The following is a 15,261-nucleotide window of genomic DNA, read 5'->3' on the forward strand; positions in this document are numbered from 1 at the left end:
GGTACTTGTTTTTGTTCAAATTAAAATTTCAGAAATTTAGTGATTTTCCATTTATTCCAAAGTAACTTTGAAATGAGCTGATTTGATCAAAAACAGTACACTTCCAAAGGATATCAAGCTATCCCTTAATATAAAGTAAAATAAGATTATAACTTATTTCAGTGAGCATGTGTTCTCATATCTCTAATAGATTTCAAACTATGTGTTTGGTATATGGATAGATAGAGGTTACAGAGATTCTATCTTTGTGTTTTAGAATTCACTGAGCAATTTTTAAGATGTGCTGAAATTCTTTCCAGGACCTAAAACACATACATGTGTACACGTGCACATACTCTCACATGGTCCGATGCATACACACACATATTTACATGTGCATATATGCACATAGACATACACCCACACTCCTACTCACTTGCTCTATGAATGTGCATGTATACATGCAAACAAAACACAGTCTGTGGATGTATTATTTGCTTTTAAAAGTTTGGATTTGGTTCTTCGCTTTTAAATACGCTCTGTGAATTTTTTTAAAACCAATTACTTCTGCCTCTACTTTCTCTATCTTTAAAAATGGTAAAAGGCCAATTTCCCAGGAATAAGTTGATTATCATTGAATTAAACCATGGAAACAAGATTTTTTTCCAATCCATTTAAGACTTGTAGAGAAAATATTCTATGATTATACTTTATTTATGATTTTTACTTGATGCATGGATTGAGGTTACAGAGATTGTGATTGGCATGCTGTATTTATAAATGTTTTCATGTTATTTCAACTACATGTCTAGTACATGCCTATTATACTCTAATAAAAGAATATGTAGGCAGAATCCTCTTTTGTAGCAATCAAGAAAAATACAGGCAAGGACAGAACAAAAAAAATTGTTAGCGTACTAGACCAGTAAACCCAAATTAATAATGAAATTTAATATGAATAAATGTGATATCTTACAATTTGATTTTTTAAAATTTACACCAATACAAAAAGGAGAGAAATATATTCATAGCCATTTACACAAAAAAGGCTTAGGGAGTTAAGTTGACTCTAAGCTAGACATGAAACCATGTCATATGATGAATGCTTAAAAGTACTGGGGATTATATACAGACTGGAGAAGAAAATACTTGAGATGTGATCACTCCCTTCTAAATGAAAGGATTTAATATAGAAGATAAAGTAGATTTATTCTTTGAATCACTTTAAGTGATTTCTACTTTAAGTGGATTTGAGATGAAAATAAAGACATTTTATCCATTAGAGCCATTTGTAAAGGGATTGTATTGCCTGCCTCCTATTGAAGCAAGCTCCTGGAAGAGCACAGGCAGGGTCTAGGTGGTATAGAAAGCATTCCTGTAAGGTACTGAATGGAAGATTGAGTTTCTTGGGCTCCTTCCACACATGTGACCTTAGCAGTCCAGAGCAGAGTTTGATCATTCTGCTGTCACTCGGGGGTCAAACAGGTTATATGAATGAGTGAACCTATCTGTGTTGAGTGATGGGGCTAAATGGATACTGTATGTATGTCTCAGTAGTCAGTTTCAATCCAAGGTTGCCACGCCATAATCAGGACCCAACTTTACCAGGTCTTCCAATTTTTCAACTGAAACTAGAAATCTTAATTTTTAAAATGTAAACTGTCTACATTTTAAAATTTAGCAACTAATTCCAAAAATTTTAAAGCACAATTATGGGCTATCACTTTTTAACTTAGTTTAGGAATTATCCCAGAAACTTGCTTCTACTCCCCCGCCTCCAAAGTGCATTTTGGGAATTACTGAATACTCTGACCTTTGAAATTTTATCACTAAATATCTAAATGTGTGATTGTGTAAAGAATAATTTTAAAGCACCTGTGTAATACCCACCCCTTAGCATCCTGTCATCTTTAATGGCACTTCAAACATATTTCTTACAAGATTCTAAAGTTGATACAAAAATGATGTTAATATCACTGCATTAATTAAGTAGAAGCTGGTCGATACACAATATAAAAACTGGACAAATCATTATTTTAACGTACAAATGCTGGCCGCGATTTTTTTTCTTTGCCTTATTATAGAGAAAAGCCATAAGAAACTGCTTTCACTGCCCAGCCATAATTTTCTAAATGCACTTTAATTACTAAATGCAGTGGTGCTTAGAACTCAATTCATTAACTAGAGCAAATTAGAAGGGAATATAAATCTCCACATTTGCTGATGACATTCATCACTTAGTAAGCATACATTTACTGTGGAGCAAGTATCTAAGACATAAAGTAATTTTTTAGTGATTATTACTTCAAAAGTCATTAACCAGGCTCTCGGGTTTAAAAAAAATAGTCTCAAATGAGAAAGCTTCCAGTCCTGTATCTATTCATTTGTGCGGGACTTTCTGAGGCCTTTTCAGGATATACCTATCCAAGTGTAATATGTGATATGAATATCAGAGAAGCACTCTTATCATGTTGCCTTTGCTTTTTTAAAGCAAGGTGGTCTTGTTTGGGGATCGGTTTATTATTGATAATTTGGAAGACCTTCTAACAACCTACACCCTGCTCCAATAGAGGATTTCTAAAATGATGTAAGAGATTCTAGTATCAGAAACTCTCTCACCAGTAGCCTTGAACCCTTTGAATATCTTCAAGTAGCTTAGAGAATACAGAGACTAATTCTGTCTAAGGAACCGGAGGTGTTTGGTCATATAGTATAAGGCACACAATGGAAGGCAGGCAATTATTGGGTCCAAACCTAACTTTTAAAAGGGCTGTTTTTTACAAAGATTTTATAAGCCCCAACTACTATAGTATTATCTCCAGTTTCCTCCCAATTTCATCTCCTCTAGTTCTATAGCAACCACATCCCATTAATGAGAGAAACCTTCATTTTTTTCCCTTCTGACATCAACGGTCCTTCAGACCTTTTGGATTTTCTGGAGTTAAGTTCAATATTTTGCTTTTCAAGTTTCTGGCTTACCTAAATTTCACTGTACTAATTATGGAAAGTGAGTTCCAATCTAACAACATTTAAGCACTAGTAACAAGCAATATTCTAGGAAGAGAGCAGAAGAGATCTAAAATAATGATTGGCACCAAAGAATGACTTTTAAAAAGGAAAGACACTATGCAACTCTAGAGCCATTCAAAGCCATGTGGCCCTGAGGAGATAATCCTGACTCCCACATAGGCGAAAGTTCTAATGTTTTCTCTTTCATTGGTGGCTTGGTTTGATAGCATGCTCTACAAAATTCATGCATTAATATTCTTTAGCAATAAAGAATTTATACAACTCTATAGTCAGTCTGACCTCTGCTGTGGATATCTACATCAGCACAAAGGGAGAAGGATGATGGAGCCAAGAAAAGGAAAATTCATTGGATTCTTTTATTTTAAAAAAACCCTTTAAATAACAAAGAACATGATCCCAGCTATTTCAATTTGGCATTGGTTCGAAGTAGAGCAGAAAACTAGCTTTTCCAGCTTTTAAAAGTGTTTACTTAGGCATTCACTGTAGGTAAGAAAAAATAAGTTTTGAAGCCTCATAACTCAGAAGGGGCCTGGGCTTATGGGACAGAAGGAAAAGATAACCTTCTGGCAGAAGACGGTTGATTTATTCTTGCAGATGTGGGTCTCCACCTCCATGACACACACTTCTGTATGCCAGATACAGCTCTCCATGTGTGACATGTACCTCTGTGATAATATTCAGAAGATAATATTCATCTTACCCAAGAATGAAAAATTCAGTTTTTATTTATTAGTATTTTCTGGGAACAAATCCCAGATTTAAACTGTTGATTAATTTTCTTCCCCAAATCTTCCAAAGTTGTTTCTTGGAATAGATTTATTAATGACAACTTTCTTTTCCTCTCTTCTCTATTCTATTCTTTTCTAAATTCTGGCCTTTTAAACTAACAATCAGTAGGAGTTTGGGAAATCTAGTCCTTAAAAGGCAATTGAGAATTTTCTCAATACAGCTTTCTTTGATTTTTTTATGTTTCAACTCTGTAAATTGACTTAATTAGGAAGTTTTGTAAAATTATTTTTCTTCCCTTGCCTAAGAAAACTATAGAAACAAAAGGACAAATAAAACTGACAGATATAAATTAGAAACCTAGATTGAGGGAAGCACTGTAAAGATGTGTACATCACTTCTTCTGAAAAAGGAAGGATAAAAGCTAAGTTCAAATAGAAGAAGTACTTCAAAAATGTGCTGAGCCAGACCCTGTATTAAGCTTGACTGTTAGGATGAACTTTATTAGCATTTAACTTGTATCACGCCTTCAGTGCTAATTAAACACCTTCTTCTATTAAAAGAAGCATCTTAAGAGAAGCATCTGCATTTTAGAACTGAAAGGTAAGCTTTTATGATAACTTATTTAAAGCTCAGTTTTATTAAAAAAATATTTTATGGAATCAAAATATTGACAAAAATAGGGGAAAAATAAAAACAAAGAAAGTACATTGACTTGCATTTTTTCCTATGTTTTTTGATCCTCCCTTCAGCTCCTTTTCCTGGCCTTTTATGTATGTCTTTTGCTTTTCTGGGATTTGAATAAAGGATTCTTTTTAATAAATATCAACTGAATATTTTTCAAACTCAATGATGAAAAATATTTGGTAAATGTAATAGCTTTTTATGTGCAACAAACTATCACAAAACTTAGTGGCATTAAACAGTCATTTATTTGTCTAATTCTTTTGCCCTCTGTATGGATTATTCTGGTCTCATTTGGGTCCCCAAATATATTTGTGGTTAGCTGACAGTCAGTTGGGAGGTTCTACTTCTGGGAGTTGGCTGGCTGTTGGCTAGGACAATGGGAATAACTAGGCCATGTGACTCTTTTCATCCAGCAGGCTATCCCAGACTTGTCACATGGAGGGGGAGCATGTTTCCAAGAGAGAATGAGCAGAAATGTGCACGATCTCTTGAGGGTAGAATCAGAACTAGCATGTCATCTTTCCTACCACATTTTACTCCTACTGTATTTTATTGGTCAAAGCGGGTCACAAGGCCAGCCCAGTTTGAAGAGGTGCAGAAAAAGACTCTGCCTCTTAATGGGGCACATTGTAAATGGACTATTTACTGGGAGGGGAAAAATACAGCCAGTTTTGTAAACGGTTTCACTGTGGAAAGCCTTTATCACTAATAAAGTCTTAAGTCTAATGTATAAGAGACACTGGTAGGAACCCAAAGGTTAGGTTCCTTTATGCCCATAATTTCCAGATTATGTTTTGTAGATCCTTGGTGAATTATATTACATGGAAAGTAACTTAGTTCACATAAGAATTATCACATTGATGTTTCCCCAAGGCTAGGGAAAGTGAAAGAGCATGGAGAGTCATTGACTTGGTTCCTTCCACGACTGAGAGCTAAGAAGAGGTCACTTAAGAATGCACTTTGGAGAAGAGTGTCTTGATCCGGGCTTGAGGGCAGGAAGAGAAGCAGAGACTCTGTAGACTTCCAGGGCCAGGGACAGAAGAGAAACTGTTGGAGAGGTGCTGATGCGAAGAAGCCACAAAGGCAGATAGGCCATCAAAGAGTGTTGGTACCAAATATCCTTTACAAAATGGTTTTGAGACCTAGAATCTTAATTTATCACGCTGGGAAGGTGAATTGGTAAAAATCAAAAAAAGTATTAGAACAGAACAAAGGTGTATCATATGTCCCATTTTAAATACTTTTCAGCTCATACATTTTTTACTCTTTAGTCTTTTTGTTGAAAAGGTTGAGACACTTTGTTTTTCTAAGCTTTAAATGGAACTTTTAAAATGGACTTGTTTGTTTTAACCTACCAATTTCTTGGATTAGGATGCTTCAAAAACAAATCTAGGTAAAAAATAAGGTTGAAGTAGCTATTTTCTCATCCAACTGACATTGTCAGAGTAACTACTTTGTGCCAGGTATATTTCTAAGAGCCAGAGCTATCACAGAACGTTACAAAGGTCCTGCATGGGTGGAGCTCACATTCCAGAATGAGACAGACATGAAACAGATACACAAGTCAGAGGGTGAGAGGAGGTCTGGAGAAAAGTAAAGCGGGGTTATGAAGACAAGGAGTGTGTGGAGCAAGAGAGTAGAGGAGGTATTTTGTAGGGACTTTTACCTGTTTTTTTATACAGAGTGGTCTGGGAAGGTCTCTCTAATTAGGGACCCTGAATGAGCTGTGGGAGTGGGTGGTGAGAGTGTATGAAGGAAGAGTGTTGCAGGCAGAGGAAAGGCCCCATCTGGAGCATGCTTGGCATGTTTGAGGAACCACAAGGATGTTGGTGACACTGGAGCCGGGAAAGCAGAGGAGGAGTGAGGTGGGGATGAGGTTGGAGAGCTTGTTTGGGGTGGGGGGCAGGGCTGACCACATAGAGTAGGCTTGTGGTTCAGAGCCAGCTGTACATTTTACCCACTGTGGGAGCTTGGAAAAAATTCCTGAGCCCAACCCCAGAATCTATTGAAATTTGTCTGGGTTGAAGCCTGGTCATGTCTTTTTAAAATGTTACCAGGACAAATCCAGTGTGTAGTCAAGGTCTCCTGTGCCTTAGTAAAGCATGGCTCTGACTGAGCGAGATGGAAAACCACTGGAAGGTTTGCCAGAGAAGAGTAACAAGACCTGATCATCCTAGCATGCCTCCTTCACCCACGTTCCCTTTGCTCCTCAAGATCATGTCTTGTATAAAGCTTGGGACCCTGCCTCATACGTTTAGGGGAGAGGGTGGAGAATGTGGTCATGGGCAAGATCTCTGGGTGCTCTTACCTGCCCCTCCTCTGCCAGGTGTCAAGGATGTAACACAAGGCAAGGAGGAGGACTTCTAGGGAGAAGAGCCTCTCCTGTTCCCTTTCAAAATGGGTTGCTATAACAAAATCCCACCGACTGGTTGGCTTATAAACAACAGAAATTTATTTCTCACAGTTTGTGAAGTCCCAGCTCAGCGTGCCAGCATGGCCAAGTGAGAGCCCTCTTCCAGGTCACAAACTTGTATACTCATATGGCGGAAGAGGCTCGAGAGCTCCGTGGGGTCTCTTTTAAAAGGGCGCTAATCCCATTCTTAAGGGCTCCACTCTCATGATCTAAGCACCTCCCAAAGGTCCTACCTCCTGTTACCACCATCTTAGGCATTAGGATTTCAACATATGAATTTTGAGGAGACACAAACTTTCATACGGTAGCAGAGCCAGAGTTCCTGGCTCTTTCAGTTTACCTCCAGCCTTCAGTCAGAAATCCCCATGCCTCACTTCCAATGTCACCCTGAAGTCACAAGCATTCACAGGATGACTGTGAGAACCAGTGAGTGTATATGTCACTTCTGCTGATTTCTGTGTTGACAATAGAAAAATACATTGCTCAGTGTAATATATGTAAACTAGTGCCTCAAACCCATGCAGCTATGATGTAATAGCATACAGAAGGATATGCCCAGAAATAATATAACCCTCTACTTTACTGCTTTTGGAGTAGCAGTGGGATGTAATTGTTCAGAGCAAAAGCTGTGAAGCTGGATAACTTACATCCTGGCTCTAACACTTGCTAGCTAAGTGGTTTATCCTTTGTGTGCTTTGGATAATGGTGGCAAACTCCTAAGACTGGTAAGATTAAATGAATGGATACATATTAAGTACTTAGGGAAGTACATGGCACACATTTAGTGCTCCATAAATCCTATATTAATACAGTTACAGTTTCCTTCTTGATTTAATCACTGTACAAATGGATCCCTCTTTAATTTTATTAAAAACGTAGGAGAGGGGCTTCCCTGGTGGCACAGTGGTTGAGAATCTGCCTGCCAATGCAGGGGACACGTGTTCGAGCCCTGGTCTGGGAAGATCCCACATGCCGCGGAGCAACTAGGCCCGTGAGCCACAGCTACTGAGCCTGCGCGTCTGGAGCCTGTGCTCCGCAACAAGAGAGGCCGCGATAGTGAGGGGCCCGCGCACCGCGATGAAGAGTGGCCCCCGCTTGCCGCAACTGGAGAAAGCCCTCGCACAGAAACTAAGACCCAACACAGCCATAATAAATAAATAAATAGATACATTGAAAAACGAAAAACAAAAACATAGGAGATTAGGAGATTTTTGTACAAATAATATGTATAAAAATAACATTTTAGACAGGTTCGTCTCTGTTGTTTAATTGCTAAAAACACAAAGAGATCACATATTAAGAAGTGTACCAAATTTTAATCGAGGAAGAAAGTCAGTCTCAAAACATTTTAGAACACAAATCCAATTTATATAATTGCTGTGCAAACAATTTTTGGTAAAACTCTAATTCCTGGCCTTCACTTGGATAAAAAGAACAGTCTCGTTTGGATAGCTGAGGATGGGAATGCAAAGGATTAAGATGTGGACAAGTCATGTTTTCAACATATTTATCTAGAGAGCCACCTGAAGTGCCTACTTTGAGAACAAATATGAAAATGTGAGATTTAGCTCTAGCCTCCTAAACTGGTCCCCTTATAGAGGTTCCTAGATTTAGTGCATGAACGTGGGATGGGATGATTGGGGGGAGGTGACAAAATTTTATCCTCATGGGAAAGAGACTGTTTAGACTTACCTTATTTCTCCAGCTTTCTCTTCCCAAATGAATCTCTCATCTTTGTTTAATTGGAGTCAGAAAGTTAATAAAAACTTACAGGAATATGAAAGGATGATTAAATATTTATTGAAAATTTAAATGTGATACTTAAAAGTACATGTAGTCCTGGGGGTTCCTTAAAGGCAATATATTTTTATTTAGGGGGAAACCTTCTCTCAGAGCTTTATTTGAGTTTGACACACCACTTGAGTGATGTTTAAATAAAAGTAAAATAGAAAATGCCTCTTAAGAAAGGATGGCCTAGTTTCAGCATTTCTCCTGTATTAACTTAGAGGGCTCATTTTAACATTGCCCACAGGATAAAATCTAAATTTCTCATCTCCGCAAGCTGACCTCAGTCCCTGAAGCGTCTTCTTCTACCCCATCTCTATAGTGTCTCTGTCTCCATTCATCTGTAAGGCACGCTTATTCCTCCACACCTTTGCCCTTGCTGTTTACTTGGTTTTATTTCTGTTGAAATGTTGCACATCCTTCAAAGGTCAGCGCTCTTGGATGATTTTCTCTGATTTCTCCACATCTGGAATCAGAGCTGTTTCTTTGCTCTCTCAATCGTTTGTTTGTTCTTTATTCATAAATGCAGTTAATTCTGTCTACTGTTTTAGCTAATTATCTGCATTCTTTTTACCATCATAAACAGTTAGCTCTTTGGGAGGAGAGTAAAATATTTCTCATATTTGTATAACCATACTGTACCGTATATATGCCAGAACCCAACAAATATATATGGAGTGAATGAAAAACAAAAACCTCCCAAAAAGTTCTCAGAACCAGAGCATACTTTCCCTCATTTCACTTGCATGTCATCCCTTTACCTCATGGTCATTTGGACTGCCACCTTTGTGTCTTTGTATTTCTTCTATGACAATATGATTATAGATACTCCTTTAATGATTAAATTTAACTAATCTAATAATGTAATTTAATCATTATGATTTAATTATTTATTCTAATTAATTGGATAATTAAATTTAGTAAATTAATAATTTAGTAATTAAACCTCTTAATACTTCTAATTGACCTTAGGACAATAATTTGACTTGATGAGGTAAAATCCAAACTTTATTCAATGTCCTTCAAGATCTGATAGTAAATCCCATGTCACCCTCTCCTCACACTTTGTTACAGCCATCCCAAATATCTTTGTGTTCCAGAAATGGTCTTTCTCCATGGAATGCTTTGTTCTTCCCTTCGCCCTCCTCTCCATCTTCAGCTGTGTTAGTCCTCATCTACCAGATTCCAGATAAGCTGTTACTTCTTTCTGGAAATCATCTCTAGTTCCCCATACCGTCTCCAGTCCTAGACTGGATTAAGCCTTTCTTCTTTGTTTTCTAATAAATAATAAAGATCAGAAGGACTTGGGTCAAGATCTGATTTTGCTACTTACCAAGCAGTGACTTTAGACCAGTGCTTCTCACAGTTTATCATGCATCAGAATCACCTGGAGAGCTGGTTAAATTGTGGCTCACTGGGCCCCATCTCCAGAGTTTCTGATTCAGTAGTTCTGGGATGGGTCCCGAGAATTTGCATTTATCACAAGTTACCAAGTGACACTGATGATGTTGTTCTGGGGATCGTACTTTGAGAACCACTGCTTTAAATAATCTAGTTAACCTCTCTAAGCTTTAGTGTTACCATCTGCAAAATGAGACTAAACAGGTGTTTTAAGAATTAGTTGGGGTAATGGATATAAAGTGTTTGACATGAATTAGTCCTCAATCAATGCCAGTTAATATTGCTTCTGCATTATCATTGCTTTCATCGCACTGTATTAAATTGCAGACTGAACTGACCATTTGCCAAGTAAATCAAGAACCTCATAATGAGCAGAGACTGCTGTTTCTATTATGGTACCTTATGAAGTGCATTAGTAAGTGCTAAATAAACACATAATGGAGTAAATTCAAAGTAAGAGCATTCCATAAATATTTAACAAAATAAACTCAGGTGTTCTTTGTAGGTAGCCCCTCTACAGAACGTTCCGGGATTCCCTAGTTCAGCTCACTATATTCTTGGTTTTCTTGAGACTGTTTTTGCTGCTTGGTTCCTAAATCACTTTTGGTTATGGTGAATCAGTCCCCACAGCTTCTGTTTCTAAGAAAATTATACAAGCAACATGGAGAATGTCTGTGAACTAGAAATAAATAACCACGTAGAATATTCATTTGGCTCTGTAGTTTCCTTTTTATACTGAATGAAAGCAGTTGCAGCATGAACGTATGCCAGCATTTAACACTGGAACTGGGTTAGAAATTAACATGTGAAGAATTTAATTTGCAGTTCTTGGCAAATTCATGAAGCCTGCTCTTGAGAGAAACCGTGCCTCCTTTTACTGTCAGCCTGTACCGCCATCCTCCTCTTTGACCTCAGAATCTCATATTTCATATTCACTCCTTAGTTCAGAAATATTTTTTTCAACATCTGCTGTGTGGCAACTATTATTCTCCTGGTGGTGATGCCACACTAGGACAAAGTCCCTTCTTTACAGAACCTAAAGCATGGCATTTGCCAACTTGTACTTTGTTTGCATCCCTGTCTCCCACGCTAAATTGTGAGCTTACTAATGGTAGGTACGTTATTTAATTGTGTATCCAGCTCAGTATTTGGTACATGGTAGATATTCATACATACAGTTACTATTCATACAGAGGAACTTTATTTTAATGGTGGTGAGAAATGGAACTGAGCACCAGAGATCAATACTGCTGGTCCATGAAAGGATTTGACACTAGATGTGTATTTTTTGACCTACAAAGTGTTATTTGTTTGAATTTCAATTAGAGCCAGCCAATAAAATGGGGGAGATTTTACATAACAATCCAGATCTCCTGCTTCTTTTGAAAAAGCCTACATTCCTAATTCCCTCTCAGCCGGCTCCTTTAGATGGAGCATGCCATCTCCATTTTACTATAACCCCTACTATTCCCTACTGTATTACATGTGTGTGGAAGATTGTATATGAACATGTGTATTATGTTTGTCTACATGCATGTGTGGTGAGGAAAGAATGAAATTCTTCAAATTCTACATAAATCCACTGAAAGTTTGTCTTTATAAGCTTATAACAACCTAAGTCCAACTGCAAATAATACCATATTCCTTTTTTTTCTTTAATGATGTAGAATGCTAACAAGGATTTTTCATTTGAATAATATAATACATTGAGTTATCAATCTAAATTTTCTCCAAATTGCTTTTCTGCATTTTTATAGTAGGTTTCCTATATTTCTCAAATCAACTTGATAATTGCCAGCTACTCTTCCATTGTGATATATATCCCCATCCAGAGTAAAATATATCTAAATCTATCTGGTTTGGGTTTTTTTCCCTCCCTTATGGCTATTAAACTAACACTTTTCATTTGGCTTGGTTTTATCATAGGAAATTAGGACACTTAAAAATATAAAATTGAATTAAAATTGTAGTTTACCACACTAAATCTATTCATGCTTTATTTCAGCTATCTTTAAAGAGAAGAGGAAGCAAAGATTTGCCAAAATCTGAAAAGAAGGCTCAACAGACTCCCACAGAGGTATGTGGAAATAAAATTTCAGCTAGTACATCAAACATCTCTAAATGTATATAATAATAAGCTACATCTATAAGTAGACATAGTAACCAGATACACTCATGTAAAACAGAGTTAAATTATGCATATCAATTATGTAGGTGTAGATGCAGGAGACAATATAAAGCATTCAGTATCTTTTCTTTAAAAGCTAGCACTAACATCCCTGTTATTATTGCTTTTGCATTGTAAGCACACAGCAGAATGTCATTAGTACTTTATGTGTTGCTACATTTAAGAACTGTACCCATGGTGCTAATCTTGTTCACTCATAATTAATAAGGACAATAGAATAGCTATTCCTATAGTATCAGGAGAGAGTAAAGAAAGGAATGTTGTAGGAAGGGTGGCAGAGTGGAGAGAGAGACTCCTGATGGCTATGGAGAGTCCTAGAATGCAGTAGTTCTCTCTACCAATGACTGGGGAAGCAAAATAAAGGAAATTAAGGAATAAAAATAAAACTTAAAACATGTCTTCAACGTGGACTTGTTAAGAATCTTAGAAACACAGCCACAGTAAAGACTAGGTCTACTTTTAGGGTGAGCAGAGGTGCTGGTGGATGTAATAAAGGAGATTTTAAAACAGAAGAGGAAATATTTAGGGACAGCTATGATATTATGGCTCGTTAAAAATACTTGGCTAGATATTGATTTTTAAATGTGTAAGTTGGGATCTATAGGCCTGTAGCATATGTACTTTTTTTTATTCTTACAAGGGGTTTTCTCATTAGATAATAATTTTAACTAAAGCAATACTTAAATATTCAAAATTTGAAAAAGTTGATCTCACTTTTTTAAAAGCATAACATATTAATTAATTGTTAATTTTCCTCTTCCTCACTCTCCCTGCTCTGTCCTTGGTTAATTTTTCCCCTGGTGCTGGACATGAACATTTATAGGCCTCAGCAGTTCTAGAATCCCAGAGTCTCCAACCAAAATCATCTCCTTTTTGCACCTTTCTCATCATCCCCTTAATAAGTTCATATATGCTCTGTCACCGCAACTCTCCCACTGTGTCTTTGCCATAATGTTATGCATCAGTTCTCTTCCCCACCTCACTGAGGGAAAGGTGCTATGTGCTCCCCGTTCTAAAACTCTTAAGTCAGCTTTAATCAACAGTTTATTTTTTTTAACTCATGTTTGTCCTATTCTTATACTTCACATGGTAAAGCTTATTTATTTTTTTCAACAACATTCTCTAATCCAGGAATTCTTAACTTTTTGTTCCTGGCTCTGTGGACCCCCACTCCATGTGCACAGGGGCACTTTTCTGCAAAAGACATACGCAGCTTTCGTCAACTTCTCAGTGGGACCTGGGACCTTACAACAGTCAAGACATGTTGCAATCCACCAGTTTTTATTTCATGCACATAAATGTCCTGGGAAATTTACAAGGACGCTATTATGGCCTTTGAAGTCCCTGCTATCATTTCCAATTCATTTATTTTCAGAGGTTATTACCTGTCTTTTTTCAAAAACCCACCCCAGAAGATTGATCGGACTGTCTCAGATGGGAGATCTCAATTATAAAATAGTCCATAGATGATTCTATTGCTCAGTCAAGGTTGAGGACCATTGAGTCACATACTTATGTTAGGGCAAGCATCCCATATTGTTGTAATTCATATTTACATATTCATCTCCCGTACTTAGCCAGGGCATATTGTAGGCAGGGGCTATCTTATTCAGCTTGCACTCATCAGTGTCTAGTGTCTGGCACTCTGCAGCGGGATCAATATGCGCTTTTGAATACTCCCATGTCCCCCTTTTCTAGATGAGCCATATGAAATTGCCAACATGCTGCTGGTTCTGACCTACACAAATGGCAATTTCATATGGTTCAACCTGCTATTATTTATATAGCTTTTTATTTCATTTTGTTCAGTTTCTTCTATGTATTCCTCACATGTTCCTCCAGCAGCACAGTGACTTTATATACTGAGAAATGGTATTGCATAGCAGTTAAAAACAGTAACTTTAGAGTCAGGTTGCCTACATGGAAATCTCTGCCACATACCAGCTACATGGCCTTAGACAAGTTGTTTCCTCATCCTTAAAATGGGGTCATAATGGAGAGTTGTACAGATTAAATGAGTTAATATATGTAATTTATCAGAGTGCAACTTAGCTTCCAGTAGTGGCTAGGTTAAAGCCAAGCTCAGTTCACTTCTTTGGACCCTCATCATCTTTATGTTCCCCTTCCTCTTATGTCATCTGTATCTTCTTAAGACTGAGTCTTTAACATACACAAAAATAAGAGACAGCTTGCTTCACATCTTAAAGCATTGTAATGTTTCTTGACTGGCATTCACTGTGAAAAACAGGAGGAAGCGTTTCTGATCAGTTACATTTCAACCAGGCACTTTCCATACAATCTCTGATTTTAATGATTTCACATTTATATATGGGATTTCCCTGCCCAGTTCCAAACAGAGCCTACAATAGTTAGGTTATAGGATGAGAATGCAAGGCACATTGGCATACAGGATTCTTAAACTTTTGTCATTGCAGAAACTACCATACTTGGTATCTTGAAAAGACTTCTCTTAAAATAAATAAAATAATCATCATGCCCATCATTCCCCTTCCTTCATCATGACTTTGTTACATGCAATATATGTCCAACTCTTAAAATACTTTTCATGTTTTCATCCCTTTGGGCAGGAGAGCTTACACGTACACAAATCAAATATCCTCCTCTTTTATATTTGCTTTACATAGTCCAGCGAAGTGTTATTCTGTTCCAGTCTGTGATTTATATCACATCCATTGCTGTTTTGGTTAGATTCAAAGTGCAGTATTATAACATTTTTTTTTCTTACTAGCAAATAAAGGCCTTGCCTTGCAATCAAGGACTTTGATAGAACATGCAGCCCAGCTAGCTTCCCAATCTCACCTGCTCTACTTCCCAACAGAGCCTAGTCTAGATAAAAGCATGTTTGATATACATATTGTTGGTCACCTTTTCAAACATTATTTCTAATTCTGGCTTTAATGACCTTTGACTCTCCTGCTCCCTGCCCCAACTTTTAATCATTTCTTCTCAGTCTCCCTTTCTTTTTTTCTCCTCTTTGATTGCCTCTGAAGCCATTGCAATAGCTTCAACCATCACCTCTATGCATCTCATC

General features: G+C 37.3%; 1 protein-coding gene across 2 annotated transcripts in view; it reads left to right on the top strand.

The window, feature by feature from the left end:
• The window catches only part of MTCL3 (MTCL family member 3), a 58,174-nt gene that overhangs the window by 38,093 nt on the left and 4,820 nt on the right, over window positions 1–15,261 (top strand). For both annotated transcript variants that reach the window (XM_082406120.1, XM_082406121.1), the window contains exon 5: window positions 12,027–12,098. In XM_082406120.1, coding sequence (XP_082262246.1) covers window positions 12,027–12,098 — 72 coding nt within the window. The remainder of the gene's footprint in view (window positions 1–12,026; window positions 12,099–15,261) is intronic.

This window comes from Balaenoptera borealis, assembly GCF_965194805.1.
Source record: "Balaenoptera borealis genome assembly, chromosome: 9".
In the NCBI taxonomy this organism is placed as follows: domain Eukaryota; kingdom Metazoa; phylum Chordata; class Mammalia; order Artiodactyla; family Balaenopteridae; genus Balaenoptera; species Balaenoptera borealis.